Source organism: Pantherophis guttatus, chromosome 3, assembly GCF_059756535.1.
Source record: "Pantherophis guttatus breed Tessera chromosome 3, ASM5975653v1, whole genome shotgun sequence".
In the NCBI taxonomy this organism is placed as follows: domain Eukaryota; kingdom Metazoa; phylum Chordata; class Lepidosauria; order Squamata; family Colubridae; genus Pantherophis; species Pantherophis guttatus.
This window is the reverse complement of record NC_142065.1, coordinates 3,508,758-3,536,450: the sequence shown is the minus strand read 5'-3', so window position 1 is coordinate 3,536,450 and position 27,693 is coordinate 3,508,758. Positions and strand designations below refer to the sequence as shown.

General features: G+C 47.5%; 1 protein-coding gene across 1 annotated transcript; it reads right to left on the bottom strand.

The window, feature by feature from the left end:
- NSFL1C (NSFL1 cofactor) lies at positions 1-27,622 on the bottom strand. Its single transcript, XM_087888974.1, has 9 exons — positions 27,124-27,622; positions 15,480-15,577; positions 10,889-10,963; positions 9,393-9,558; positions 6,475-6,567; positions 4,973-5,082; positions 4,629-4,766; positions 2,475-2,639; positions 1-1,544 (listed from the first exon to the last, which is right to left on the bottom strand). Exons 1-9 carry the CDS (start codon positions 27,223-27,225, stop codon positions 1,382-1,384), a joined length of 1,110 nt encoding a protein of 369 aa, XP_087745100.1. The 5' UTR covers positions 27,226-27,622; the 3' UTR covers positions 1-1,381.
- Between the last annotated feature and the right edge of the window lie 71 nt (positions 27,623-27,693).

The window sequence follows — 27,693 nt, the reverse complement described above, 5'->3', positions numbered from 1 at the left end:
TTTTGTTTTCTTTCGTTTTTTTTAATGCACACATTACAATAATTTACAGAATTCGCCATGGACAGGCGGTGCGGACTCCGTTAGCTGAGACAAAATTGGGGTGGGGGGAACCAATAACATCCTTTTCTGAACCATCCAGCGATATCTTTTGAGATACAGTAAGGGGGGAAAAAAAACCTGGCTGCGTGAGATATCCCTGGTTTGAAAGCAAGAACGGATGATTTTCCTCCCCAACGTGACCCACAGGACAGAGGGGCTATGGGGGAGACCAGACTGAGGGGGAAAAACTGCAAACAAGGAAAACTATTGGGAGGGGGGGAATTGCTTTCTGGGGATTTTTTTGAAGACAGCAGAGGACTAACCAAAAAGGCAGTTGGGGGACGGCGTCCAATTCTCAAAACAGGCAGGTTCCAGTTAGACAGACAGATAGATGGACAGCCCGCTCTAGTCCCCCCCCCCCACTCTGTGAACTTCCTTAGAACCCCCTCACAAAAAAATGAACCCGAAGGTCAAAGGCCCCGCTGGACAATTAATAAAAATGATTCCTTTGCATGTTGAGCTGACATGCAAAATTTCAACCACGAAGCCATACCTGGCATCGTTGTCTCGTGCCCCAAAACTTTTGGGGTGAAGGAGGGTTTAAAAAAAAAAAGAGGGTGGCAAGGAAGGAGGGAGGGAGGGAGGGAGGGAGAAATTAGCCTGTTTAAGAAGGGGAGAATTTGACAATCTCCTATAAAGCAATGTTTTTCAATCTGGTCAACTTTGAAGAGGGATGGATTTTCAACTCCCAGAATTCCGGGAGTTGGAAATCCACACGTCTTAAAAAGTTGACCAGATTGAAAAAACAGGAGTTGGTTGACGATAGGAAGAAAAAAAAAATAAAAATAAAAATAAAAGAGGTCCCTTTTTGGGGTTCACTTTATTTAATACACCGAAAGAGAAGGAAGAATGAGGGGGGGGAGCCGCCCACTCCCAAAACAGGACCCAGGACAGACTCCGGGACCTCCCATTCGCGCTCCCACTTCCCAAAAAAAAGGCTGCTGCCTCCGTTATCCGGCACAGGCTCCGGCAGGCACACCGGGAAACCAAAACAAAACAAAAACAAAAAAAAAAAAACCTACAACCCACTCTCGGTTTGGTACTTCGTTTCTTTCGTAAAAGTCCATGGATGAGCACAGGAGAAAGAAAAAAAAATAGAAATTAAAAGAAAAGAAAACCCGAATATACGGGAAACGCAACGCCCGACAGGCCAATCCGCAGAGCCGGGGAAACTGGCTGTGATCGCCTGGTGGCCACCTTGTGCGGCGAGGCCGGCGAGCGCCGCAAAGAGAGCGAGAGCGAGGCGCGATGTGGACCGGCGGGCGGGAGGGCGGTCTATCCCTTATACGAACCGCTGGACGATGACGGCGTTCAGGAGGTTGGCGTCCTTCAGAGTCTGGTCCTCGTCCGAGAGCTCCTTGTTAGGGAAAGTGGTCATGAGGACGAAGCCCGTGGCGGCCATAGCCGGCCGGGCGTCCACGATGAACAGCCGGATGTCGCGGATCCTGTCCGGAGAAAAGGGGGCACTATGGTTGGGTGGCTTTTCGGAATGTTTATGAGTAGCTCCCTTTTATTCTCTTTTACAAATAAGGCGGCAGACGTGCCTAATAGTCCTTCCTGGTTTTGTTCCTATGACGACAACCCTGTGAGGTAGGTTGGGTGAGAGAAGGCGGCTGGTTCAAAGTCACCCAGTTGGCTTTCATGCCTAAGGCAGGACTAGAACTCACTGTCTCCTGGGGATTGGCCCAAAGTCACACTCAGTTGGCTTTCATGCCTAAGGCAGAACTAGAATTCACTGTCTCCTAGTGATTAGCTCAAAGTCACCCAGTTGGCTTTCATGCCTAATGTGGGACTAGAACTCACAGTCTCCTGGGGATTGGCCCAAAATCACCCAGTTGGCTTTCCTGCCTAAGGCGGGACTAGAACTCACCATCTCCTGGTGATTGGCCAAAGTCACCTAGTTGGCTTTCATGCCTAAAACAGAACTAGAACTCACAGTCTCCTGGGGATTAGCCCAAAGTCACACTCAGTTGGCTTTCATGCCTAAGGCAGAACTAGAATTCACTGTCTCCTAGTGATCAGCTTAAAGTCACCCAGTTGGCTTTCATGCCTAATGTGGGACTAGAACTCACCATCTCCTGGTGGTTAGCCCAAAGTCACCCAGTTGGCTTTCATGCCTAAGGCAGAACTAGAACTCACCATCTCCTGGGGATTGGCCCAAAGTCACCCGGTTGGCTTTCATGCCTAAAGTGGGACTAGAACTCCCCGTCTCCTGGTGATTGGCCCAAAGTCAACCAAAGTGTCATGGCTAAACAAACTGTTAAAACCTCCCGAAGTTCATATCCAACATCAACTTCTGGCTTTGGCTGGTCCAACCATTCCTCCTTTGCCCACCCCTTCCTCACATCCTCCTTCTCCCCCACCCCCCTTTTTACCTGTGACTGTGGTTGAATTTCTGTACGAGACGCCCACCGTCTGCAAGCCGGATCTGGATGTTGGTGGTGGGCTCCGTCTCGTCGATGGTGATCAGGGAACGGGCTTTGGCCTCGTTTTCCGCCTGCTGGGAGGGCGAGCTGGTGCCCATCACTTGGGGGACAGTGCTAGGGCCAAAGCAGAGACAAGAGGAGCCTAAGGGTAAGTCGGATTTGCAAAAAAACGTTTTGAGTCCTTTGCAGAAAAGGTCCGTGGGAAACTGCCAAGCTCTCTGGCTGGGCTAGGATGTCACCGAACGGCCCCCGATGAATTAAAGCTCCATTGATGGACTGCGAGGACAAATTAACTATTTCTTTGTATTTCTTTCCTTTTTATTATTTTTACAAATAACTCGAGGTGGCGACCATGTCCAACAGACCTTCCTCCTCCTATTTTCCCCACCACAAAATCCCTGTGAGGTGGGTTGGGCTGAGAGGCAGTCCAAAGTCACCCAGTCGGCTTTCATGCCTAAGGTGCGACTAGAACTCCCAGACTCCTGGGGATTGGCCCTAAGTCACCCAGTTGGCTTTCATGCCTAAAGCGGGACTAGAACTCCCAGTCTCCTGGGGATTGGACCCAAGCCACCCAGTCGGCTTTCATGCCTAAGGTGGGACTAGAACTCCCAGACTCCTGGTGATTAGCCCAAAGTCACCCAGCTGGCTTTCATGCCTAAGGCGGGACTAGAACTCCCAGACTCCTGGGGATTGGCCCAAAGTCACCCAGTTGGCTTTCATGCCTAAGGCGGGACTAGAATTCCCAGACTCCTGGGGATTGGCCCCAAGTCACCCAGCTGGCTTTCATGCCTAAGGTGGGACTAACTAGAACTCACTGCCTCCTGGTTACCTTAACCACTAAACCAAACATGCAAAAGGTGATCACATGACACCTCCCCCCCCAGGGACAATGCCATCATCGTCGTAAATATGAACTACTTGCCAAGTGCCTGAATTTCGATCAAATGACCCTGCAACGGGCGTGAGTACGAAAAGCGGTCATACGTCACTTTTTTCACTGCCATTAGTTAACTTTGACCTTGGAACCGTCACTAAGCGATTCCGGGACCCAGATTGTTGGGGGCAAGTGGCTGGCTCTGTAAACTGCTTAGAGAGGGCTGCAAAGCACTGTGAAGCGGTATATAAGTCTAAGTGCTATTGCTAGTGCTACTAAGCGAATTGTTGTAATTCAATGACTACCTGTATACTACGGGGGCTCTGATCCCTGCAGCTTTGAACTGGGCAAACCTTTTAAACCGAGGTGCCACGAATGGACTAACTTACAGAAGGCGTCCCCAAAACCCGTGGGATTGAAATCTAGCCAACGTTATAAAACGTTTTTAATGACGTATTATCATAAAGCAGTTTACGACATTCCCTCAACACTGTCAAACTATTCACTAAGTCTGCATTACTATTAATCTTCTCATCGTTCCCACCACCCATCTCCTCCCACTTAGGACTGTATGAATGTAATTTTGTTGCTTGGATCCTTACGATTTATGTTGATATTGTTTCCTGATTGCTTATTTGACCCCTATGACTATCATTAAGTGTTGTACCTTATGATTCTTGACGAACGTATCTTCTCTTTTTATGTACACTGAGAGCGTATGCACCAAAGACAAATTCCTTGTGTGTCCAATCACACTTGGCCAATAAAGAATTCTATTCTATTCTATTCTATTCTATTCTAGTCAAGTCTATTCTAGTCTACTCTACTCTACTCTACTCTATTCTGTTCTATTCTTATTTGTACCCTATGACTATCCTTAAGTGTTGTACCTTATGATTCTTAATGAATGTATCTTTTCTTTTATGTACACTGAGAGCTTATGCACCAAAGATGAATTCCTTGTATGTCCAATCACATTTGGCCAATAAAGAATTCTGTTCTGTTCCGTTCCGTTCTATTCTAATTCTATGTCAGTGGACTTCATTGCAATGGGATATTGATATAAATTGTGTTATGATGGCTGCTCATGTTCCAAACTGCTCACGAAATAAACCTCCGAATCTTAAAAGTAAGAATTGTTTACTGTATTACTGTTTCCCATTTCTTTTATCGGGATATTTTTATGGCAAAACCTAATAAATAAATACAGAAATATCCCGCTTACTTACCTGCCTAGCTTCTGGCCTTCTCCGGTGAAAGCCCTGAAGGTCCCCCTGGCCTTCATGAAATCCTCATCGCGGTGATCCTCTAGATCCAGGTTGACCTGCCCGCCACGTGCCAACCGACGGAGCTCGGCGGGCACTTCTCTAAGAAGGAAGGAAAGGAAGGAAGGAAGGAAAGCCGCTCTCAGGAGGAGGTCTACTCACCGCCTTTTCCCGAACGAAGGAAGACGCGGCCTGGGACTTGCCCCGTTCCTATTTTCAGGACAAATGGAGCCCTAGGAAGGTCAGACCTGAGCAGCTGGTGAGTGCCAGCTGTGGGTCTGAATCTTCCCCAGGACAAGAAGTATTACCCCCGACGGATGGACTCCAGGAACTGAGAGTTGGAGGGATCCTGGTAGCTCCTCAGCTCGCCACTGTCTAAGCTAAATCCGCTTTTCCACAGCTTCAGGACTACGTGGACCTACGAAAGGCAAGATCGATGGGTTAGCAACAGCGCTTGGACGTATATACCGCCTCACAGTGCCTTTTACAGCTCTCTCTGAGCGGCTGTCTTGCCCCCAACAAGATGGGTCCTCATTTTATGGACCTCGGAAGGACGGAAGGCTGAGTCAGCCTTGAGGTAGGAATAGAACTCCTGGCAGTTGGCAGAATTACCCTGCAATACTGCATTCTAGCCACTGCGCCACCACAACAAGGAAGGAAGGAAGGAAGGAAGGAAGGAAGGAAGGAAGGAAGGAAGGAAGGAAGGAAGGAGGGAGGGAGGGGAGGGGAGGGAGGAAGGAAGGAAGGAAGGGGGAGGGAGCAGGAGGGAGGGAGGAAGGAAGGAAGGAAGGAAGAGAGGGAGGAAGGAAGGAAGGAAGGAAGGAGGGAGGGAAGGGAGGAAGGAAGGAAGGAAGGGGAGGGGTGGGGAGGAAGGAAGGAAGGAAGGAGGGAGGGAGGGAGGAAGGAAGGAGGGAGGGAAGGAAGGAAGGAAGGGGAGGGGTGGGGAGGAAGGAAGGAAGGAGGGAGGGAGGGGAGGGAGGGAGGAACGAAGGGGGAGGGGAGGGGTGGGGAGAAAGGAAGGAAGGAAGGAAGGAAGGAAGGAAGGAAGGAAGGAAGGAAGGAATAGCATAATAGTATATAAGTCTTATATACCGCTTCATAGTGCTTTTACAGCCCTCTCTAAGTGGTTTACAGAGTCAGCCTCTGGCCCCCAACAATCTGGGTCCTCATTTTACTGACTTCAGAAGGACGAAAGGCTGAGTCAGCCTTGAGCCAGTCAGGATCGAACTCCTGGCAGTTGGTAGAATTAGCCTGCAATACTGCATTCTAACTGATTGATTGATTGAGAACATTTATACGGCCACCCAAGTCACTCTACGTGACGGAGGGAGGTAGGAAGAGGGGGGAGAGAGAGAGAGAGAGGAAGGGAGGGAGGGAGGGAAGGAGGGAGGGACGGAAAGAGTGAGAGAGAGAGAGAGAGAAAGAAAAAGAAAGAAAGGAAAGAAAGGAAAGAAGGAAGGAAGGAAGGAAGGAAGGAAGGAAGGAAGGAAGGAAGGAAGGAAGGAAGGAAGGAAGGGACCTCCTTGTTCAACTGAATATCTGCAACCTTCTTCTACCGATCCAGACCTTCCTAATTTTCCAAAATCCCAAAAACTTTCCCCAGGCCTGAACAGTGACTGACCGCTTCCTAACCCCGCCTTACCTGGGAGAAATCAAAAATTCCACAGCCTGCCAGCGACTTCTAAGTTTGGGGACTCCGCTGGAACTCTTGGCCCGTGATAAACATTTGATTTCATACGATAAGTTTGGGACCCTCAGAGCTCTAACCTCCGATTGTCCCGGATTTCAGTTCAAGGCCTGAAATACTCACATCTTGGGCAGCGTTCTGCCTCAATTCTCCCGCGACGTAAGCGGACTCTTCCTCGGGTGCAGCTCCCAAGCGATACCCGCCTCCTGCAAAGGGCTGCCGGGGGGGGCGGGGGGGGCGGGGGGGGCAGGAAGAGGAATGAACAAGAAGTCACCAGCCAGAAAATAAAGTACCAGGAGAGGAAACAGTAATTCGAACAATTCTACAATGTGCAGAAATGGATAAGTTGAAGCTGGGAATTAAGGGGAGGGAAGCGTCGGAATATTGTAGAGTGTGGAACAAACGATACGATTGGCTAGAAAAAAAGAGATCAAAATAATAATTCGGAATGTTAATTTAATTGGGTTAAAACTAGGAAGTGTAAATCACTGGATAGTGTTAACCGGATAATGATGGTTTTGTAAGTAGATACTAATGTAAATATAAGGACGTAGATGGACGATTGAATAAGAATAGAGAATATACATCCGTGTCGATACAGTAAGCTGTAAAATAATATATGATGTAATTTTATTTTTATTTTATTTTATTTTGAATTTGTATACCGCCCTTCTCCCTGAGGACTCACGGCGGTGAACAGCCAAATAAAAACATCAAATACAAATATTAAAATACAGTTAAAAATATATATATAGATTTGGCCCCATTAATTAAAACGATAAACAATGTTATGTTTGTTACGTGTTTTTAATGTGGTTTTCGTTTTTCGTTGTATTTTTCTTTACTTTGTTTTTTAAAACTTAAAAATTCAATAAAAACTATTTTAAAAAAAGAAGTAGTCACCAGCCAGATTTGGGGGTGGGTGGGAGAGAGGGCAGGGGGGGGGCTAGCCCAGTTCTTCTCCATGAAGCTCGGTTGCTGTTTAAAGCTATTATTTTCATTTATTTATTTATTTTATTTGATTTCTATACCGCCCTACTCCCGAAGGACTCAGGGCAGTGCACAGCCAAACAATAAAATACATACATACAAAATTTAAAAGTGGAATTAAAATCAAATTAAATAGTTTTGGCCCAGACAAATTAAAACCCCAATCAATTTAAAACCAATTTTAAAATTATCAGCTTTCCTTTCAAGTTCCTCCATCCTATCTGATTTTTTATTTCTATTTTTTTACATAGGACAAAGTAATGTTCTTTCAGGTCTCCGAATTAAGCACTGAGTAACACGAATTCCAAAATACCAGGGATTTTTGTAAACCTTTCTTAGAAGTGTCTTGATTTGAGTTTTTTTAAAAAAAATCCCAACAGCATCCACAGAAGACAGAATATAGATGAAATACACTACAGCGACCAATTTATTATTTTTATTTTATTTTATTCAGTTTATATCCCGCCCTTCTCCAAGTGGACTCAGGGCGGTATACAGCCAGACTAAAACACATCGATACAAAATTTAAAATTATTAAAAGAATTAAATAAGTGTGGCCCAAAAATTTAAAACATTGAAACTAAAACCCCTTTGACAATTTAAAAACTAAAAACTAAAAAGGGGAGGGGACCAATGCTTCCTATTCCTCTAACTCAGAGGTCTCCAAATGTGTTGGCTTTAAGATTTGTGGACTCCAACTCCCAGAATTCCTCTGATAGCCATGCCACGCCCACTAGTTGGGTCATGAAATATGTGCAAGGAAACAGCCAAGCTCAGGACACCCCAGTCTTCCTCCTCCTCTTCCTCCTTCTTCTTCTCCTGCTTCTCCTCTCCCCACCCCCTTCCAGAATCCGACTCCCTTCTAACACTGATGATGTTACCTAGTTGGGTCATCAAACATCTGCAAGGAAGCAACCAAGCTCAGAGAGCACCAACAGTTCTCCTCCTCCTCTCTTCTCCTCCACAACGCCACCCACTTCTAGCACTGATGATATTACGCAGCTGGGTAAAGAAATGTTTTCAAGAAAACCACCCCGGTCAGAGATCACCAATCACAGCATAGTCTTCCTCCTCCTCCTCTTCCTCCTCCTCCCTACTTCTCCTTCTTCTCTTCCTCTCTGCAAACCCCACTTCCCTTCTAGCGCGGATGACGTTACCTAGTTAGGTCACAAAATGTCTGCAAGGAAACAACCAAGCTCAGAGAACATCCAAGGTTTCCGCAGAAAGAGAAAACCCAGATAAGCATGGATTAACACCAGACAAACAATCAAGCAGAAAACAATATCCGAATCAAGGAATTACCAGGGGGGAAAAAAAATCACAGCAGCACCACCGTATATAGGCAGAAAACAAACCCCCCTCTCTTCTAGCACTGAGGATGTTACCTACTTGGATCATGAAATGTCTGCAAGAAAAGAATCAAGCTCGGAAAGCACCAAGGACCCCCCTAGTCATCCCCCTCCTCCCTGCAAGGCCCACTCCTTTCTAACACTGATGTTCCCTAGTTGGGTTATGAAATGTCTACAAGAAAACCACCAAGCTCAGAGATCACCAAAGACCCCATAGTCCTCCTCTCCCCGCTTCCTCCTTCTCCATAAACCCCACTCCCCTCTAGCACTGATGACGATCCCTAGTTGGGTCATGAAACGTCTTCAAGAAAACAACCCAGCTCAGAGATCACCAAGGACCCCATAGTCCTCCTCTCCCCGCTTCCTCCTTCTCCATAATTTTTACTTGGCTGTTCACCGCCCTGAGTCCTCAGGGAGAAGGGCAGTATACAAATTCAAAATAAAATAAAATAAAATAAAATAAACCCCACTCCCCTCTAGCACTGATGACGTTCCCTAGTTGGGTCATGAAACGTCTTCAAGAAAACAACCCAGCTCAGAAAGCACTGAGGACCTCAAACTCTCCCCCCACCCCCCCGCCTTCTGTGCCAAGCACAGGTCTGTTTGAGGGTACCCTTAAGGCCAGTTGAAAGCAAATCGGCCCACCCACCCAAGCCCCCTCAAAAGTATGGATTAGACCTCTACCGAAAGGCTAATTCTCACCTTTGGCCGGCTGCCTTCCCCGGGGCTCTTAGCTGTCCTGTCGACAGCCACAGCCCCGTGTTCTTTAGCCCCCCGGAACAGATCTTCCACCAGCTCGTTCGAATTTTTCTTTCTCGGGGGGCCAACGATCTGCTGCCCGCTTCGTTCTGACCCACCGGCATAAAACCTGAGCGAAAGAGAGTAAGACTTGAGCGTCCCTTGAAGGAAAGTCCTCATCCGTGGCCAACTTCAGAAGCACAGCAAACCCAACGGCTGATGGCAAACGTCTTAATGAGCTTTCGCTGCTTTTCTTGTTTTTGAAATGTTTTTTTTTAAATTTTAATTGTTCGAATTCCGAGCCACTCAGCGTTGTTTGCTGAGATGCACGGCTTCAGAAATCGAAAACGAACGAGCAAACTTATGAGAATGTTAGAAATGAAGCAAATTTACCGACAGTCCTCGACTTACAACAGTTCATGCTAAGATATGGCCCAAGGGCTAATCAGTAAATCAGAGGTCTTCAAACTTGGCAGCTTTAAGACTTGTGGACTTCAACTCCCAGAATTCTCCAGCCAGCTGGAGAATTCTGGGAGTTGAAGTCCACAAGTCTTAAAGCTGCCAAGTTTGAAGACCTCTACAGTAAATAAAAGTAATTAATCATAACAGTTCATCTAGTGACCGTTCGGAGTTACACCACCACTGGATAAAGGGACTTATGACCGTTTTCCACACTTAACGACCGCTGTAGCATTCCCAGAGTCATGTGATCAAAAATTCAGGCCCTTGGCAATTGTCTCGTATTTATGACAATCGCAGTGTCCTGGAGTCACATGATCCCCTTTTGCGATCTTGACAAGCAAAGTCGATGGGGAAGCCAGATTCACTTAACCACCATTTTACTCACTTAACAATGGCAGGGATTCATTTAAAACAAGTGTGGCCCAAAAGACTGTAAAATGGATTAAACTCACTTAACAACTGTCACACTTAGCAACATAAATTTTGGGGTCAATTGTGGTCATACGTCAAGGAGTTATCTGTACTCACTTCAGCTCACTTCAACTATGAAATAGGGTTGGGAAGGCACAGAAGCTAACTAAAATAATCGTCGTATGTCCCCACCTGATTTTTCAGCTATTTTATTTATTAAATTTATTCACCAACCATCGCACTGGCATGCAATTCTGGCTGGCTAACAATCCAATAAAACGATATTATAAAAGATTAAAACAGTAAAACAATGCATACGCTAAAATTAAAAAAGAAATAGCCGAGATAGCAAGAGGAGGTAATGAGAGTATTATTTGAATCATGGGATTAAAAGAAGATTATTTTTTATCTGATATGACCCAGTGTCTTTTTTGGAGCATTTTCCAGTTATGGCAGACCTGGGTATTTTAGAGGCCGGTGCCACATCTGTCTCTTTGTCTGTCCCTGGATTGTTTTTACACGTAGTCCTCGACTTACGACCCACACAGACTTTCCCAGTTCCTCCTTCCATCTGACCAGTGACCAACCTTTGTCCTTCTTCCTCCTCCTCCTCCTCCTCCTGAGCGTGAACGAGGTCACGGAACGACGTCACCCTGTGGTCGCTGGAGGAAGAAAAAGCAAATATCAAATGAGTTTGCTGTGTTCTCCGATGTGGTTTCCCTCCTCGGAATCTTTCAGGGTCCGGATGACCAGGATGAAAAGGAAAAAGGTCCCGGCGCAATACTTAAGCTGCAATTGTAAACCAGGAAGCGGATTTGCAACAGCCACCAAAGGGGTTACACTGGGTTACAGGGAAAATGGACCGCCAACTGCATTCCAGATCCAATTGAACATTACTATTTTCACCTAGATTCTAGAAAGAGTGCAGAGAAGAGCAACAAAGAGGATTAGGGGACTGGAGGCTAAAACATATTAAGAACGGTTGCTGAAATTGGGTGTGTCTAGTTTAATGGAAAGATGGACTAGGGGTGACATGATAGCAGTCTTCCAATATCTCAGGGGCTGCCCCAAAGAAGAGGGAGTCAAGCTATTCTCCAAAGCACCTGAAGGCAGGACGAGAAGCAATGGGTGAAAACTCATGAAGGAGAGAAGCAACCTAGAACTAAGGAGAAATTTCCTGACAGTGAGAACAATTAATCCGTGGATCAAATTGCCTGCAGAAGTTGTGAATGCTCCAACACTGGAAATTTTTAAGATGTTGAATAACCATTTGTCTGAAGTGGCGTAGGGTTTCCTGCCTGGAAAGGGGGTTAGACTAGAAGACCTCCAAGGTCCCTTCCAACTCTGTTATTCTATTCTATTCTATCTCTAAATCCATGGATGACACCTTCTGCATTCAGGTTTGGCCCAGTCCGTTAGATTAAAGCAGCGATGGTTAACCTTTTTGGTGCCGAGCGCCCCAAAGCGTGCGCACCCGGGCGTGAATGCATGCACACGTGCCTAAACCCCCAAAATGCAATGTGACTGCCCCCTCGTGTATACGCCCCGCCCTTGCGCATGTGCACATGTTCTCCGTGCATGCGCCCCATCCCCCCTGCTCATGAGGAGCCCCCCATGTCCCTTTTTGGCTTCCAGGTTGGTGTAGGAGGGTTTCCAGGCCCAAAATGGGGCATGGGGGGGCTCACACTGCACCCCCTTACCCCGTTTTGGCTTCTAGATTGGTACAGGAGGTTTTCCAGGCCCAAACCAGGGTGCGGGGAAGCATGCATGCACGAACCCCCAAAATGCAAGTGCCCCCTTGCGCATGTGTTCTGCCCCCGTGCATGCACGTGTGCACCCCCCCCCCACATGCCCCCTACCCTCCATGCATGCGCAGCACAGACCCAAAGACCAGCTGGCTGGCAGGAGGCACGCACACATGCCCGGTGGAGCTGGGCTGGGGCGACAGCTGGCGTGCCCACTGAGAGGGCACTGTGTGTCACCTGTGGCAGGCGTGCCATTGGTTCACCACCATGGGATTAAGGTTTTTCAAACTTTAAGAATGTTGGCTTCAATTCCTAGAATTCCCCAGCCAGCAGACCCGGGATGCCTTGCGCACAGTCACTCACGCCCTTGTCACCTCCCGGCTGGACTATTGCAATGTTCTCTACGTGGGGCTCCCCTTGAAGAGCACTCAGAGGCTCCAACTGGTCCAGAATGCGGCCGCGCGGGTGGTTATGGACGCAATCCGTTGTGCCCACGTGACACCCCTCCTGCGCGAGCTGCACTGGCTCCCAGTGGTCTTCCGGGTGCGATTCAAGGTGTTGGTTACCACCTTTAAAGCGCTCCATGGCATAGGACCCGGGTACCTTCGAGACCGTCTTCTGCCACCAATAGCCTCCCACCGACCAGTTCGCTCCCACAGAGCGGGTCTCCTCAGGATGCCATCAGCCAAATTATGTCGGCTGGCAACACCCAGGGGGAGGGCCTTCTCTGTGGGAGCCCCTGCCCTGTGGAATGATCTGCCCCCAGAAATGCGCAAGATCTCCGACCTCCCGTGTATTTCGCTGTGTCCTCAAGACCCGCTGTTCCGCCAGGCCGGGCTATCAACATAATAATTTTAAATTGGGTGTTTTAAATTTTGGGACTTTTAAATCTGAGCCGAAATTATTTAATCATTTTTATTTTTTATTTATTATTTATTATCAAATTTATAGACCGACATTATGATGTCTGTCTTTGTGCTTTTAATAGGCTGTACACCGCCCTGAGTCCTTCAGGAGAAGGGTGGTATAGAAATAAAATTATGTATTTATTTAAGATGGGTGGACTTCAACTCCCAGAATTCCCCAGCCAGCAGGCTTTAACACAGGTGGATTCCCAAATCCCAGAATTCCCCAGCCAGCATGGTTTGAGATGCGTGGAGTTCAAATCCCAGAATTCACCAGCCAGGATGCTGGCTTGGCTATCCTTCCTCATTGCACTGATGCAGCCGAGCATGAATTTATACAGGTTGCAAAAGTGAACCCCCTGCAAATAAGGATGGCACTGGGGGGAAAAGTGACTTATGACCGTTTTTCACACTTATGACCGTTGCAGCATCCCTGTGGCCATGTGATCAAAATTCAAATGCTTGGCAAATGACTCGTATTTATGACGGTTGCAGTGTCCCAGGGTCTCAGAATCCCTTTTTGTGACCTTCCGACAAGCAAAATCAATCCTGGAAGCCACATTCACTTAACAACCGTGTTACTCACTTAAGCCATGGCCAGGGGGGCTTCTCATCAGGTCCGCCTGATTCGCCAGTTGCGTCCCTTTCTGGATTGGGACTCCCTACGCACGGTCACTCAGGCAGTCGTCACTTCCCGCCTGGACTATTGCAATGCTCTCTACATGGGGCTCCCCTTGAGGAGCACCCGGAGGCTCCAACTGGTGCAGAATGCGGCCGCGTGGGGGATTATGGGAGCGAGGGGGCGCTCCCATGTGACACCTCTCCTGCGTGAGCTGCATTGGCTTCCGGTGGTCTTCCGGATGCGCTTCAAGGTGTTGGTCACCACCTTTAAAGTGCTCCATGGCATAGGACCTGGGTATTTGCAGGACCGCCTTCTGCCACCAATAGCCTCCCACCGACCAGTACACCCCCACAGAGAGGGCCTCCTCAGGGTGCCGTTGGCCAGACAATGTCAGCTGGCGACTCCAAAGGGGAGAGCCTTCTCTGTGGGAGCTCCTGCCCTCTGGAACGATTTGCCCCCGGAGATACGAAGGATATTGGATCTCCGGGTTTTTCGCCGTGCCCTAAAAACTTTTCTTTTCCATCAAGCAGGGCTGGCGTGAAACACCCCCCCCCCCTTTTAAGCTCTTTTTAGCTTTTTAAGTGTAAATTGGGTTTTAATTGGATTGTTTTAAATTGTGGGCCAAAGCTGTATAATTCTTTTAATTGATTTTAAATTTTGTATTGGTATGTTTTTTATCCTTGGCTGTGCACCGCCCTGAGTCCAACAGGAGAAGGGCGGTATATAAATTGAATAAATAAAAAAATAAGAACTGAGGCTTAAGAAAGATTGTAAAATGGGACAAAAAATTCATTTAACTGCTGTCTCGCTCAGCAATGCAAATTTTGGGTTCGGTTGCGCTCGTAAGTCAAGGGCTACTCGTACAATCACATCCTCACCAAGCGCCATTTTCCCGGAAGCCCCTTGTTTAGGGAATTCCATTGCTATGAACAGTAGACTTCCCTGGTAGATTCTGCTCTGCTCTGCTCTCCAAGACCCAAATCCAATTTTATTTTTTTATTATTTTTTTTATTTTATTAAATTTCTATACCGCCCTTCTCCCGAAGGACTCAGAGCGGTGAACAGCCACAAAATAAAACACATAAATACAAAAATTTAAAATAAATTAAAAACAAATTAAATAATTTGGCTAAACAAATTTAAAATACCCCATAATTTAAAACAAATTAAAATTTACATTTAAAAAGGGGAGAGGATTTAGGCCAGGCCAGCTTGATGAAATAAGAGAGTCTTGAGCGCGCGACGGAAGGTGCGCAGATCCAGGATCCTCCGTATCTCCGGGGGGAGCTCGTTCCAGATCGTCGGTGCCCCCACAGAGAAGGCTCTCCCCCTAGGGGCCAACAGTTGACATTGTTTGGCCGATGGCACCCGGAGGAGCCCCTCTTTATGGGAGCGTACCGGCCAGTGGGAGGCTATTGGTGGTAGCAGGCGGTCCCGTAGGTAACCAGGTCCTGAGCCATGGAGCGCTCTAAAGGTGATAACCAAAACCTTGAAGCACACCCGGAAGACCACCGGGAGCCAGTGCAGCTCGCGCAGGAGGGGTGTCACATGGGAGCGCCACGTCGCTCCCATTACCACCCGCGCGGCCGCACTCTGCGCCAGTTGGAGCCTCCGGGTGCTCCTCAAGGGGAGCCCCATGTAGAGAGCATTACAATAGTCCAGGCGGGAGGTGACGAGGGCATGAGTGACCGTGCTTAACGAGTCCCGATCCAGAAAGGGACGCAACTGGCGGATCAGGCGGACCTGATGAAAAATCCTCCCAGTCACGGCCGTCAAATGCTCTTCTAAAGACAGCCGTGAATCCAGGAGGACGCCCAAGTTGCGAGCCCTCTCCGTGGGGGCCAGCAATTCGTTAGAAATTGTTTTTCTAGCATTAATTCTCTGAAAAGCAGGTAGGTTACATCACCTGGCTGCCGTGCCTCTGGTAACGGAGCTAGAGGTTGGTTGTGGGAGGGTCATGATGTCTTCGTCACCGCCATCTTCGTAGAAACTAGCCAGGGCAATCTGAAAAAAAAAGGAACAGCATCACACATTAAGAAATGACACCATCCGACAGCACGTTAACAGAATAATAAGGTTAGAAGGGACCTTGGAGGTCTTCTAGTCCAGCCCTCTGCTCAAACAGGAGAACCTATACCAGTGATGGCTAACCTTCTTGCCATCGCGTGCCAGGAGAGGGAGTGGCGGGGGGGGTCGCTCACGCGTGTTCCCACACCATTAATTCTATGCGCCCCGCCCACATGCGACCCCCGCCCACTTCCATGCGATGGCCCGGTAGGCCCGTTTTTTTTCACCTGGCTCCAGGGCCTCTCTAGGAGTCTGGGGAGGGCAAAAACGGCCTCCCCCCCCCGGGAGGTCCTCCGGAGGGTGAAAACAGCCGGTTTAACAACTTCCGGAGGGACCGGAAGGCCGTTTTTTTGCTGTCCCCAGCCTCCAGGGCCTCTCTCGGGCGTCTGGGGAGGGTGAAAACAGCCTTCCCCACCCCTCCAGAGGCCGAAAACGGCCTGTTTGACAACTTCCAGTGGGACCGGAAGTTGTCAAACTGGCCGTTTTTGGACTCCGGAGAATCTCTTGGGGGTTGGGGAAGGCTGTTTTCGCCCTCCCCAGACTCCTAGAGAGGCTCTGGAGCCAGGTAAGAAAGAAAAATGGGCCTTTCCCACCCACCCCCAGGCCCTCCGGAAGCAGGAAATAGCCTGCTTCCCTACTTCTGGTGGGCCCAGAAGACCCGAAAATTAGCTGGCCGGCGCACACATGCGCACCAGAGCTGAGCTCGCATGCCCACTGATATGGCTACGCGTGCCACTTGTGGCAGGTGTGCCATAGGTTTGCCATCACGGACCTATACCATTTCAGTTAAGTGACTGTGTAGTCTCTTCTTAAAATCCTCCAGTGATGGAGCAGTCATGATTTCTGGTGGCAAGCAGTTCCACTGGTTAATTGTCCTCCCTGTTAGGAAGTTTCTCCTCAATTCCAGGTTGCTTCTCTCCTTGATTAGTTTCCATCCATTGTTTCTTGTCCTGCCTTCGGTTGCTTTGGAGAATAATTTGACCCCCTCTTCTTTGGGGCAGCCCCTCAAATACTGGATGACTGCTATCATGTCACCCCTAATTCTTCTTTTTCTTTAGACTAGCCCAGGGTGGATTTGATTTAAATCGAGTTGATTTAAATCACAATTTAAATCATGATTTAAATCACTAGTAAAAAGGCTTGATTTAAATCAACTTGATTTAAATCACAATTTTTAAAGAGCAACTGTCATCTCTGCTACTCCTTTGACCCACTGTTGACTCACCGATAGTCCCAGTGTTGCAGAATATACAGCCTCCTGCTACATAACTAAGCTCCATTTCATGCTGAATAAACTAAATGATTTATGTATCTTAAATAGAAAACTATCTTACGATAGATTTTTATCCCAAAGGTTTATTAAAATAAATTCGATAAAAATCAAAAAAATCCGATTTTAATCAAAAAAATCCGATTTAAATTAAAAAATCCGATTTTTTTAAAAAAAATCATTGATTTTTATCCACTCTGGACTAGCCAAGCCCAAATCCCGCAGCCATTCTTCATGAGGTCTTCTAGTCCAGCCCCTTGCTTTAAGCAGGAGACCCTAGATCGTTTCCGACAAATAGCTGTCCAGTCTTTTCTTAAAAACTTCCAGTTTTGGAGCACCCACGACTTCTGGAGGCAAGGAGTTCCTGTCAGCGTTCCAGAAACAACCCCTCTCCAATTAAAAACTCTGAAGCAAGCATTTTTCAAAGTTTTTTTCAATTGAGTAGGTATACTGGCACATCTGGGAAAAAGAAGAGCAAAGGCACATGGACCCTTTGCAGGAAAGCAACGCTGTTAATTCTGTTCCCAGTCGGCATCTCTGTTTGATTCAGCACTCGGTGTGGCTTTGCCAAGTAGGTCTTTGGCAGCGTGTCAAGGGAGATAAAGGTTGGTGATTATCCCAAAGGACTTCTCCCGAAGGACTTTTTGCAACTAATTGGGACTCAGCTGTGAATGAACGTAATTCACAGCTGTTGCAATAAAAGAGGTTTTTTTGGGACTACTCGTGTGTTTTAATGACTCAGGAAGCCTAGATCACATCATAGAGATTCTCAGTCATCCAGGTCATGGTTGTCCCAAAAGGGCAGTTGTCTCCTGGAAAAGCACCTTTGGGAGAGGGCAAAATTCGCTTAACAACTGTGTTGCTTAGCAATGAAAATTTCGGCCTCAATTCTGGACATAAGTCAAGGACTGCCTGTATTATTCCCTATTAACATCAGGACAGGAAAGTTCCTTGGAAAAACTAGGTCCAGATAAAAATTTTGGTGGTGCTTCTGCCTGCATTGTGGCCTGGGAAAACTTTCCGCAGAGACGCAAATCATTGAGAGACAGCAAGGATGACAATAGCCATTAATTGTGCCGCAGGCACAAGCCAACACTTTGGACTCCTTCAATGGACGAATGGCTGCGAAAGTTGATGGGAGCTCACAGAGATGGCTAAATTGACTGCTTTGATTAAAAGACGGGGGGGAGGAAATATCAGAATTACTTTTGTTTCTCCTTGGAAACCGCTTCCGGACTTTCTGCTTGAGGTGGAAAAATAACGAAACTTTGATTTTGGGTTTTACCAATGAGATAGGTTTCCTGTTATAGAAATGGCTTGTCCAGTGATGGCTAACCTTTTTGCCAACGCGTGCCAGGAGCTGGGCAGAAGGGGCATGGGTGCGTGTGCCCACACCCATAATTCTCTGCGCCCAGCTCCCGCGCATGCGTGCGCGAACCCCTCTCCCTTCGCTCCTGGCACACAATAGCCCGGTAGGCCTGTTTTTCTCTCCCACCAGGCTCCAGAGCCTTTATAGGAGTCTGGGGAGGACGAAAATGGCCTTTCCCACCCACCCCGGAGGGCGGAAACAGCCCGTTTGCCAACTTCTGGTGGGACTGGAAGGCCCGTTTTTTGCTGTCCCCAAGCTCCAGAGTCTTTCTGGGACAGGAAGTTGGCAAAAGGGCCATTTTCAGCCTCCAGAGGGCCGCCGGGGGTGCCTGGATAGCTCAACAGACAGAGCTTTGTAATTTAACACCAGCTGTCTGCAATTAAAGTAAGATCGAATCTCGCCAAGGCTCAAGGTTGACTCAGCCTTCCATCCTTTCTAAGGTAGGTAAATTGAGGACCCAGTTTGTGGAAGCAATAAGCTGACTTTGTATAAATATACAAAAGTATGAAGGCTATTGCTTAGCACATTGTAAGCCGCCCTGAGTCTCCGGAGAAGGGCGGCATATAAATCAAATTAAAAAAAAGAAAAAAAAAAGTTTGCCCTCCCCAGACTCCTAGAAAGGCTCTAGAGCCTGGAGACAGCAAAAAACAGGCCTTTCCCCACTACCACCCCCCCACCCGAGGCCCTCCAGAGGCAGGAAAGAGCCTGTTTCCCTACTTCTGGTGGGCCCAGAAGGCCCGAAAATCAGGTGGCCGGCACGCACATACACGCCGGAACTGAGCTCATGTGCCAACCGATATGGCTATAAGGTTCGCCATCACGGGGCTAATATATACTATAGGTACTCTTCGACTTACAACCATTTGTTTAGTGACGGCATTGAAAAAAGTGACTTATGACAATTTTTTCACACTTACCTTTGTAGCATCCCCGTGGTCACATGATCAAAATTCGGATCTTTGGCAACTGTTTTATACCCGTGTTTCCACGTAAATAAAACCAGGTCTTATATTAACTTTTGCTCCAAAAGATGCATCAGGGGCTTATTTTCTGGCTAGGTGTTATTTTTAGGGAAAATCTGGTACTAAATGCATCCCTGTGACCGACAATCTTTAACTGGGGCTTATTTTTGGAGTAAGGCTTATATTACAAGCATCCTGAAAAATCATGCTCGGGTTTATTTTGACAAGCAAAGTCCATGGGGGGATGCCGGATTCACTTAACAACCATGCGATCAGCTTAACGACTGCAGGGATTCACTTAACAACGGCGGCTAGAAAGGTTGCAAAATGGGGCAAAGCACATTTAAAAAATGTCTCACTTAACAACGGATGTCTCGGGCTCAACTGTAGCCGTAAGTCAAGAACTACCTCTACTGAATTCAGCTCTCTCCAGGGTAGATAAAAATCAATGATTTTTTTTAAAAAAATAAAAAAAATCATTTTTTTTATTTAAATGGGATTTTTTTGATTTAAATCGGATTTTTTTGATTTTTATTGAATTTATTTTAATAAAAAACTTTTGGGGTAAAAATATCGTAAGATAGTTTTCTATTTAAGATACATAAATAATTTAGTTGATTCCGCATGAAATGGAGCTTAGTTATGTAGCAGGAGGCCGTATATTCTGCAACGCTGGGACTATCGGTGAGTCAACAGTAGGTCAAAGGAGTAGCAGAGATGACAGTTGCTCTTTAAAAATTATGATTTAAATCGAGTTGATTTAAATCAAGCCTTTTTACTAGTGATTTAAATCATGATTTAAATTGTGATTTAAATCAACTCGATTTAAATCAAATCCATCCTGGCTCTCTCCGCCACTTCCAAAGGACAGTAGCACATATCACGAAGGGCACATGAATGGGATGACTGAGAATCTCCATAGACCAGGGGTCGGCAACCTTAAACACTCAAAGAGCCACAAAGGTCCTAACCGGAAGCCCCCCCATTCGATTCTGGAGCCGACCGGAAGTCCGGTTCCCCCACCATAGAGTCTCCTCCTAGCACGGCGTCCTTTTTCCTTCGCCGACCGGAAGTCCAGTTTCCCCACCATAGAGTCTCCTCCTAGTGCGGCATCCTTTTCCCTCTACCTGTCCTAACCGAAAGCCCTATCAATTGTGGAGCCGACCAGCAACAGGGAGCCACAGCAGAGGGATGGAAGAGCCACATGCGGCTCCAGAGCCACGGGCTGCTGACCCCTGCCATAGACAGTAACCTGTGACCGTCATAAATATGAACCCATTGCCAATCACCTGAATTTTGATCTCGTGACCATGGGGATGCTGCCATGGGCATGAGTGTAAAAAAAATGGTCCTCGGTCATTTTTTTCCAGTGCCGCTATAACTATGAACGGTCACTAAACGAACTCTCAAGGAATAGCAGCACCGTTGCGTGGATTTCTCCAGAAGGACCACAATTTTGCTCTTTTCCTGCAGTCCTGGCTGCATGGGACTGTTTTCATTGGCACAAAAGTCGTTTTTCACTTGGATAGAGGTCACCCCCAATAGACGGGGAGAGAGAGAGAGAGAGAGAGAGAGAATTTAAAAACAAAAATAAAAGCTCTATTGTGGAACAAAAAGGTCACAAGCGCCAAAGAGGTATTGAATTGTTCAGTTTGGAAAGAGTTCGGGCGCACAAGTACACATGCACTTTAGGCACTTATCCCAGAAAAGGTTAGTCATCACTGATATAGAGAGTAGAAAATAGAGAGTAGAGTAGAGTAGAATAGAATAGATTAGAATTAGAATTAGAATAAAGAATAGAATAGAATAGAATAGAATAGAATAGAATAGAATAGAATAGAATAGAATAGAATAGAATAGAATAGAATTAGAATTAGAATTAGAATTAGAATTAGAATAAAGAATAGAATGGAATGGAATGGAATGGAATGGAATGGAATGGAATGGAATGGAATAGGAATAGGAATAGGAATAGAACAGAACAGAACAGAACAGGAATAGAATAGAATAGAATAGAACAGAACAGAACAGAATAGAAAGGAATAGGAATAGGAATAGAACAGAACAGGAATAGAACAGGAATAGAACAGGACAGGACAGGACAGGACAGGAACAGAACAGAACAGGAATAGAATAGAATAGAACAGAACAGGAATAGAACAGAACAGAACAGAACAGAACAGAACAACACGAGTTGAAAGGGACCTTGGAGGTCTTCTAGTCCAACCCCCTGCTCAGGCAGGAAACCCTATACCATTTCAGACAAATGGTTGTCCAATCTCTTCTTAAAAAGCTTCCAATGTTGGAGCATTCAAAACCTCTGGTTGCAAGCAGTTCCACTGGCTAATTGTCCTCACTGTTAGGAAATTTCTCCTTATTTCCAGGTTGCTTCTGTCCTTGATTAGTTTCCTGCCATTGTTTCTTGTCCTGCCTTCAGGGGCTTCGGAAAATGAGTAAATCCCCTCTTCTTTGGGGCAGCCCCTCAGATACTGGAACAATGCTATCATGTCACCCCTAGTCCTTTTCATAATACACCGAGCCACAATTTAGCAAATTAGAGTTTAGCCATGTTGTATAACTATAAACCAGCCCACATGTTGGGTGAAATCGGAAAACTGGGTCAACTAAGTAACCGTAGAACGTAAGAGGCACTGTAGAGGCACTTTATGTTGAATTATTTTTTCTATGCCAAATACAGGCATTCTTTGATTTACGGCCACAATTGAGCCCAAAATTTCTGTTGCTAAGTGAGACATGGGAAGTGAGTCTGGCCCCATTTTACCACTTTTTTTTTTCCGCCACAGTCGTTAAGCGAATCACTGCTGTTGTTCAGATATTCACACGTTTGTTAAGTGAATCTGGCTTCCCCATCAATTTTCCTTGTCAGAGGAAATAACGACGGAGAAGCAAGATAGAGAGACTGAAAATAAAGAAGAAGATAAAGACAATGAGATTGATTATTGAAAATTAAATGATTATGTGGATAGTAACAATAAAAAGGAGGCTTTTAGAGATTACATTGGGATTAACAATGAAAAAAAACAGAAAGGGTGGAAAGAGACAAAGGAGGAAAGAAGGGTGGAATAAAAAGAATATAAAAAACTTAAATGATTACACTGGGATTAACAGTGGAAAGAAAAGAAAGAGAGAAAAAGGGGTGGGGGGGTGGGAAACAGGAAATACAGGGCAAAATAGAAAAGTCCAGGACTTTGAAATACAAAATGATTACGCTGGGTTTAACAGTGGGAAAATAAGAAAAGGGGAAAAGAGATGGAAAATAACGATTTTCCTTGTCAGAAGGCCCGAAATAGGGATTTCCCTCATAAATATGAACCGATTGCCAAGGGTTTGAGTACTGATCTACTGATCGTGAGGACTTGCAATGGTCATAAGTGTGAAAAACGGCCATAAGACACTTTTTCCAACGCTGCAAAGGAACCAGAGCCTCTGTCAGGGATAAGTCACTGATAGGCCTCAAATGGTAGAGGTTTGCTGGAAGGAACATCAAATACACATACATTAAAAAAAAAGAAAATCGCAAACTCTTATCATTTTACTTATTATATTCCAAGCTATCACCTTGGTACAAATACAGGTAGTCCTCGACTCACGACCAAAACTGAGCCCCAAATCGCTGTTCTTAAAGTGAGACATCTGTTCACTGAGTTTTGCCCCCCCCCCATTTTACGACCTTTCTTGCCACGGTTGTTAAGTGAATCACTCCGGTTCTTAAATTAGTAACCCGGTTGTTAAGTGAATCTGGCTTCCCCTCCTGGACTTTGCTTGTCAGAAGTTGATCACATGACCTTGGGACGCAAGCAACGGTCATAAACACGAACCCATTGCCAATCGTCTGAATTTTGATCACATGATTATGGGGGTGCTGTGAAGGTCGTAACCGTGAAAAACGGTCCCAAGTTCACTTTTCGCAGTGCCGTTGTAACTTTCAACAGTCACTAAATGAGCTGTTGTAAGTCGAGGACAACCTGCATTGGAAATTCACAACCAATTGTCCCATTTTTTCAGAGGATTTTCGTGGCGTGCCACCGGCTAAACTCCCTCACCGTGGGCACGGACGTAATTGGAACAATTTTCACCTCCCTGGCAGGAGGGCAAAGAGAAATCAAACCAGTCCTTCCTGAAAGGCCTGTTGCCAAATTACAACTCCTTGCAGATGATGCCATGAGGATCCAAAGGGTTGCATCTGGAGGGAATCCACCGATGCCAGATTCCCTCTCCATCTCAAATTCTTCCCAATGCCAAACCTGCCAGGATGACTTGCTTGTTTCCAGGGTGGATTTGATTTAAATCGAGTTGATTTAAATCACAATTTAAGTCATGATTTAAATCACTAGTAAAAAGGCTTGATTTAAATCAGCTCGATTTAAATCATAATTTTTAAAGAGCAACTGTCATCTCTGCTACTCCTTTGACCCACCGTTGACTCACCGATAGTCCCAGTGTTGCAGAATATACAGCCTCCTGCTACATAACTAAGCTCCATTTCATGCTGAATAAACTAAATTATTTAGGTATCTTAAATAGAAAACTATCTTACGATAGATTTTTACCCCAAAAGTTTTTTATTAAAATAAATTCGATAAAAATAAAAAAAATCCGATTTAAATCAAAAAAATCTGATTTTTTTGATTTTTTTAAAAAAATCATTGATTTTTATCCACCCTGCTTGTTTCTCAGGGATGTGCCACTTGCCATCCCTTTCTAATGAGGTGGCTATCTGCTCTTTTTGGGCGGAGAAAATTGAAGTAATTTTTGGAACCGAACCTATACAGGTAGTCCTCGACTTATGATAGTTCGTTTAGTGACTATACAGTAGCAACGGCACTGGAAAATGTGACTTATGACCATTTTTCATGTAACTACTGCAACATCCCCACGATCACCTAATCACAATTCAGACCCTTGGCAACTGACATATGTATATGACGATATCCTGGGGTCACGAGATCCCCTTTTGCAACCTTTTGACAAGCAATGGGGAAGCCGGATAAACTTAACGACAGTGTTACTCATTTAACAACTGCTGTGATTCACAACAACTGTGGCAAGCAAGGTTGTAAAATAAGGCAAAAGTCACTTAATTGTCTCACTTAGCAACAGAAATTTGGGCCTCGGTTGTGGTCGTAAGCTGAGGACTACCTCTACTATTAGAATCAAGACGACCCACATCGTACCATGTTTCCCCGAAAATAAGACCCTGTCTTATATTTTTTTGAACCCCGAAATAAGCGCTTGGCCTTATTTTCGGGGAGATATTATTTTGGGGTGCATGGAGCAATATGGGGATCCTCTTGCCGTTTTACCTGATTTCCAGCTCTGCGTTTAAATATTTTCAGGGGGAGGCTTATTTTCGGGGGGGGAGGCTTATTTTAGCGCATGCGCTCAAAAGCCCAATTGGGCTTATTATCAGAGGATGTCTTATTTTTGGGAAAACAGGCTAACAAAACAGTAGAGCACAAGCATGTGTGGCCTTTCCTCACCTCCCTGAACCCTTTATTTATTATTAAATGTATTTATTGTTCAATTTATATACAGGTGGTACTCAACTCACAACCGTTTAGTGACCATTCAAAGTTACAACAGCACTGGAAAAAACTAACTTATGACCGTTTTTCATCGTTGCAGCATCCCCCTGGTCATGTAATGAAAATTTGGATGCCCGGCAACTGACTCATACTTATGACCGTTGCTGTGTCCCGGGGGCCATATGATCTTCTTTTGCGACCTTCAGACCTTCAGCCAAGTCAATGGGGAAACCGGATTCTCATTTAACAACCGTGTTACCAGTTTAATAACCACAGTGACTCACTTAACGACGGTGGCTAACAAGGTCGTGAAACGGGGCAAAAACACATTGAACAGCTGTCCCGTTTAGCAACAGACATTTGGGGCTCAATTGTAGGTCGTAATACGAGGACTGCCTGTAACCCCCCCCCACCGCCCCCCATCTTGCAGAGTCTTGGGGAGACCCTGGGCAGCTCCTTAGCCAATGAAGTTACCAAAGGAGGCTGACTTGGGAGGAATGGAGGGAGGGAGGGAGAAGAAAGCCCCCTCCCAGTCACCTAATCTGTACTACATACCCCATCATCCACAGTTGTACACAGACAGGGCAGAGAGGAAACTCTTCCACTTCCTCCTACCTCCCCCGTTCAGTAATCTTACCCATCCCATCGCCTCCCCCTGCCAGAATAGAGGGGAGGGCCCCTTCCCAGTGAAGGCCCCCTCCCCTCAATGCAGAATAAGGGTGGGGGGCTTTGTCCACGAGGGAAGGGGGGGACTAGGCAGGGGAAGATCTTCTTCCAGGCCCCACTTGTCAGGGAGGGGAGTTGGATGGAAAAGGGGGGTTTCCAGTGAAGCCCCCACCCCATTTCAATGCAGAATAAGGGCGGGGGGCTTTGTCGAAGAGGGAAGGGGGGGACTAGCCAGGGGAAGACCCCACCCTTCCAGCCCCCCTTTGAAAGGGAGGGGAGTGGGGTAGAAAAGGGGGGTCTTCCAGTGAAGCCCCCCACCCCATTTCAATGCAGAATAAGGGTGGGGAGCTTTGTCCAAGAGGGAAGGGGGGACTAGCCAGGGGAAGACCTCCCTTCCAGCCCCCCCTTGACAGGGAGGGGAGTGGGGTGGAAAAGGGGGGCCTTCCAGTGAAGCCCCCCACCCCATTTCAATGCAGAATAAGGGGGGCTTTGTCCATGGGGAGGGGAGAGGGAGAGACCCAGGGAAGACCCCCTTCCAGGCCCCCCTTGATAGGGGAGTGGGGTGGAAAAGGGGAGGCAGCTGGGTAGAAAAGCCCCCCCCTCTCAGGGGGAAGGGTCCCCCACCCCTTTCCGAGCCCCTTTCCAATACAGGATAAGGGGGGGCTTTGTTCAAGAGGGGAGGGGGGAAACTAGCCAGGGGAAGACCCCCCTTCCAGCACCCCCTTGACAGGGAGGGGGGGTGGAAAAGGAGGGGTTTCCAATGAAGCCCCCCACCCCATTTCAATGCAGAATAAGGGTGGGGGGGGCTTTGTCCAAGAGGGAAGGGGGAGGGACTAGGCAGGGGAAGACCCCCCCTTCCAGCCCCCCTTGACAGGGAGGGGAGTGGGGTGGAAAAGGGGGGCCTTCCAGTGAAGCCCCCCACCCCATTTCAATGCAGAATAAGGGGGGCTTTGTCCATGGGGAGGGGAGAGGGAGAGACCCGGGGAAGACCCCCTTCCAGGCCCCCCTTGACAAAGAGGGGTGCTGGAGGTGAACAAAGGGGGGGCAGCTGGGTAGAAAAGCCCCCCCCTCAGGGGGAAGGGCCCCCCCACCCCTTTCCGAGCCCCTTTCCAATACAGGATAAGGGGGGGCTTTGTCCAAGAGGGGAGGGGGAGAACTAGCCAGGGGAAGACCTCCTTCCAGCCCCCCCTTGACAGGGAGGGGAGTTGAGTAGAAAAGGAGGAGCTTCCAGTGAAGCCCCCCACCCCATTTCAATGCAGAATAAGGGTGGGGGGCTTTGTCCAAGAGGGGAGGGGGGGACTAGCCAGGGGAAGACCCCCCTTCCAGCCCCCCCTTGACAGGGAGGGGAGTGGGGTGGAAAAGGGGGGCCTTCCAGTGAAGCCCCCCACCCCATTTCAATGCAGAATAAGGGGGGCTTTGTCCATGGGGAGGGGAGAGGGAGAGACCCGGGGAAGACCCCCTTCCAGCCCCCCCTTGACAAAGAGGGGTGCTGGGGGTGAACAAAGGGGGGGCAGCTGGGTAGAAAAGCCCCCCCCTCAGGGGGAAGGGCCCCCCCACCCCTTTCCGAGCCCGGGGAGGGGGAGAGAACGGCGGGATCCCGGCCTCCCCCCTTTCCCCAGGGAAGCTACGGAGACTCCGGGAGCTCTTTTCCCCTTTCCCGCCGGCCTTGCCTGCAGGTCCCCGCCCGCCGACTCCAGGAAAAAGCGCGCCCGCTCCTCCTCGGCTCCGGTCACGGCCACGAACTCCCTCAACGCTTCTTCGCGGTCCGCCATCTTGCCCGGTGCAACCGCCAAAGCGCTCCGGCCGCGCCTCGCCGCCCCGCAAAAGCGCCTCTCGCCGCTTCCGCCCGCCTTTGAAGGCCACTTCCGGCTCTCGGCTACTTCCACGGGGGAGGGGGAGTGTCACACTCGGCCTCCTCCGAATCGAAACCAAAGCCGTGCGTGGAGGTTCCGGCTTGGGGATTTGAGATGGGGTGGTGGGGCTGGGATCGGAGAGGTAGATGCGTTGTTAGTACATTTAGACCGTTGACCGCCTTAATCTCTAGTATCTGAGGGGTCCCTGGTGCTCTGTGAGGTGGGGAGAGTTCTTGCAGGCGTTTCATGACCCTTCTAGGGAACATCACCAGTGCTAGAAGTGAGGGGGGTTTGCAGAGAGAAGGTGGAAGGGAAGAATAGAATTTTTTTATTGGCCAAGTGTGATTGGTTGTCTTTGGTGCATACGCTCTCAATGTACATAAAAAG

Coding starts and splice junctions, on each gene's coding strand:
- NSFL1C (XM_087888974.1), bottom strand. CDS start 27,225: ATGGCGGACCGCGAAGAAGCGTTGAGGGAGTTCGTGGCCGTGACCGGA. Junction 15,578..27,123: donor CGGCGGGCGGGGACCTGCAG/GCAAGGCCGGCG, acceptor TTTTTTTTTCAG/ATTGCCCTGGCTAGTTTCTA. Junction 6,568..9,392: donor GGGAAGGCAGCCGGCCAAAG/GTGAGAATTAGC, acceptor CCCCCCCGGCAG/CCCTTTGCAGGAGGCGGGTA.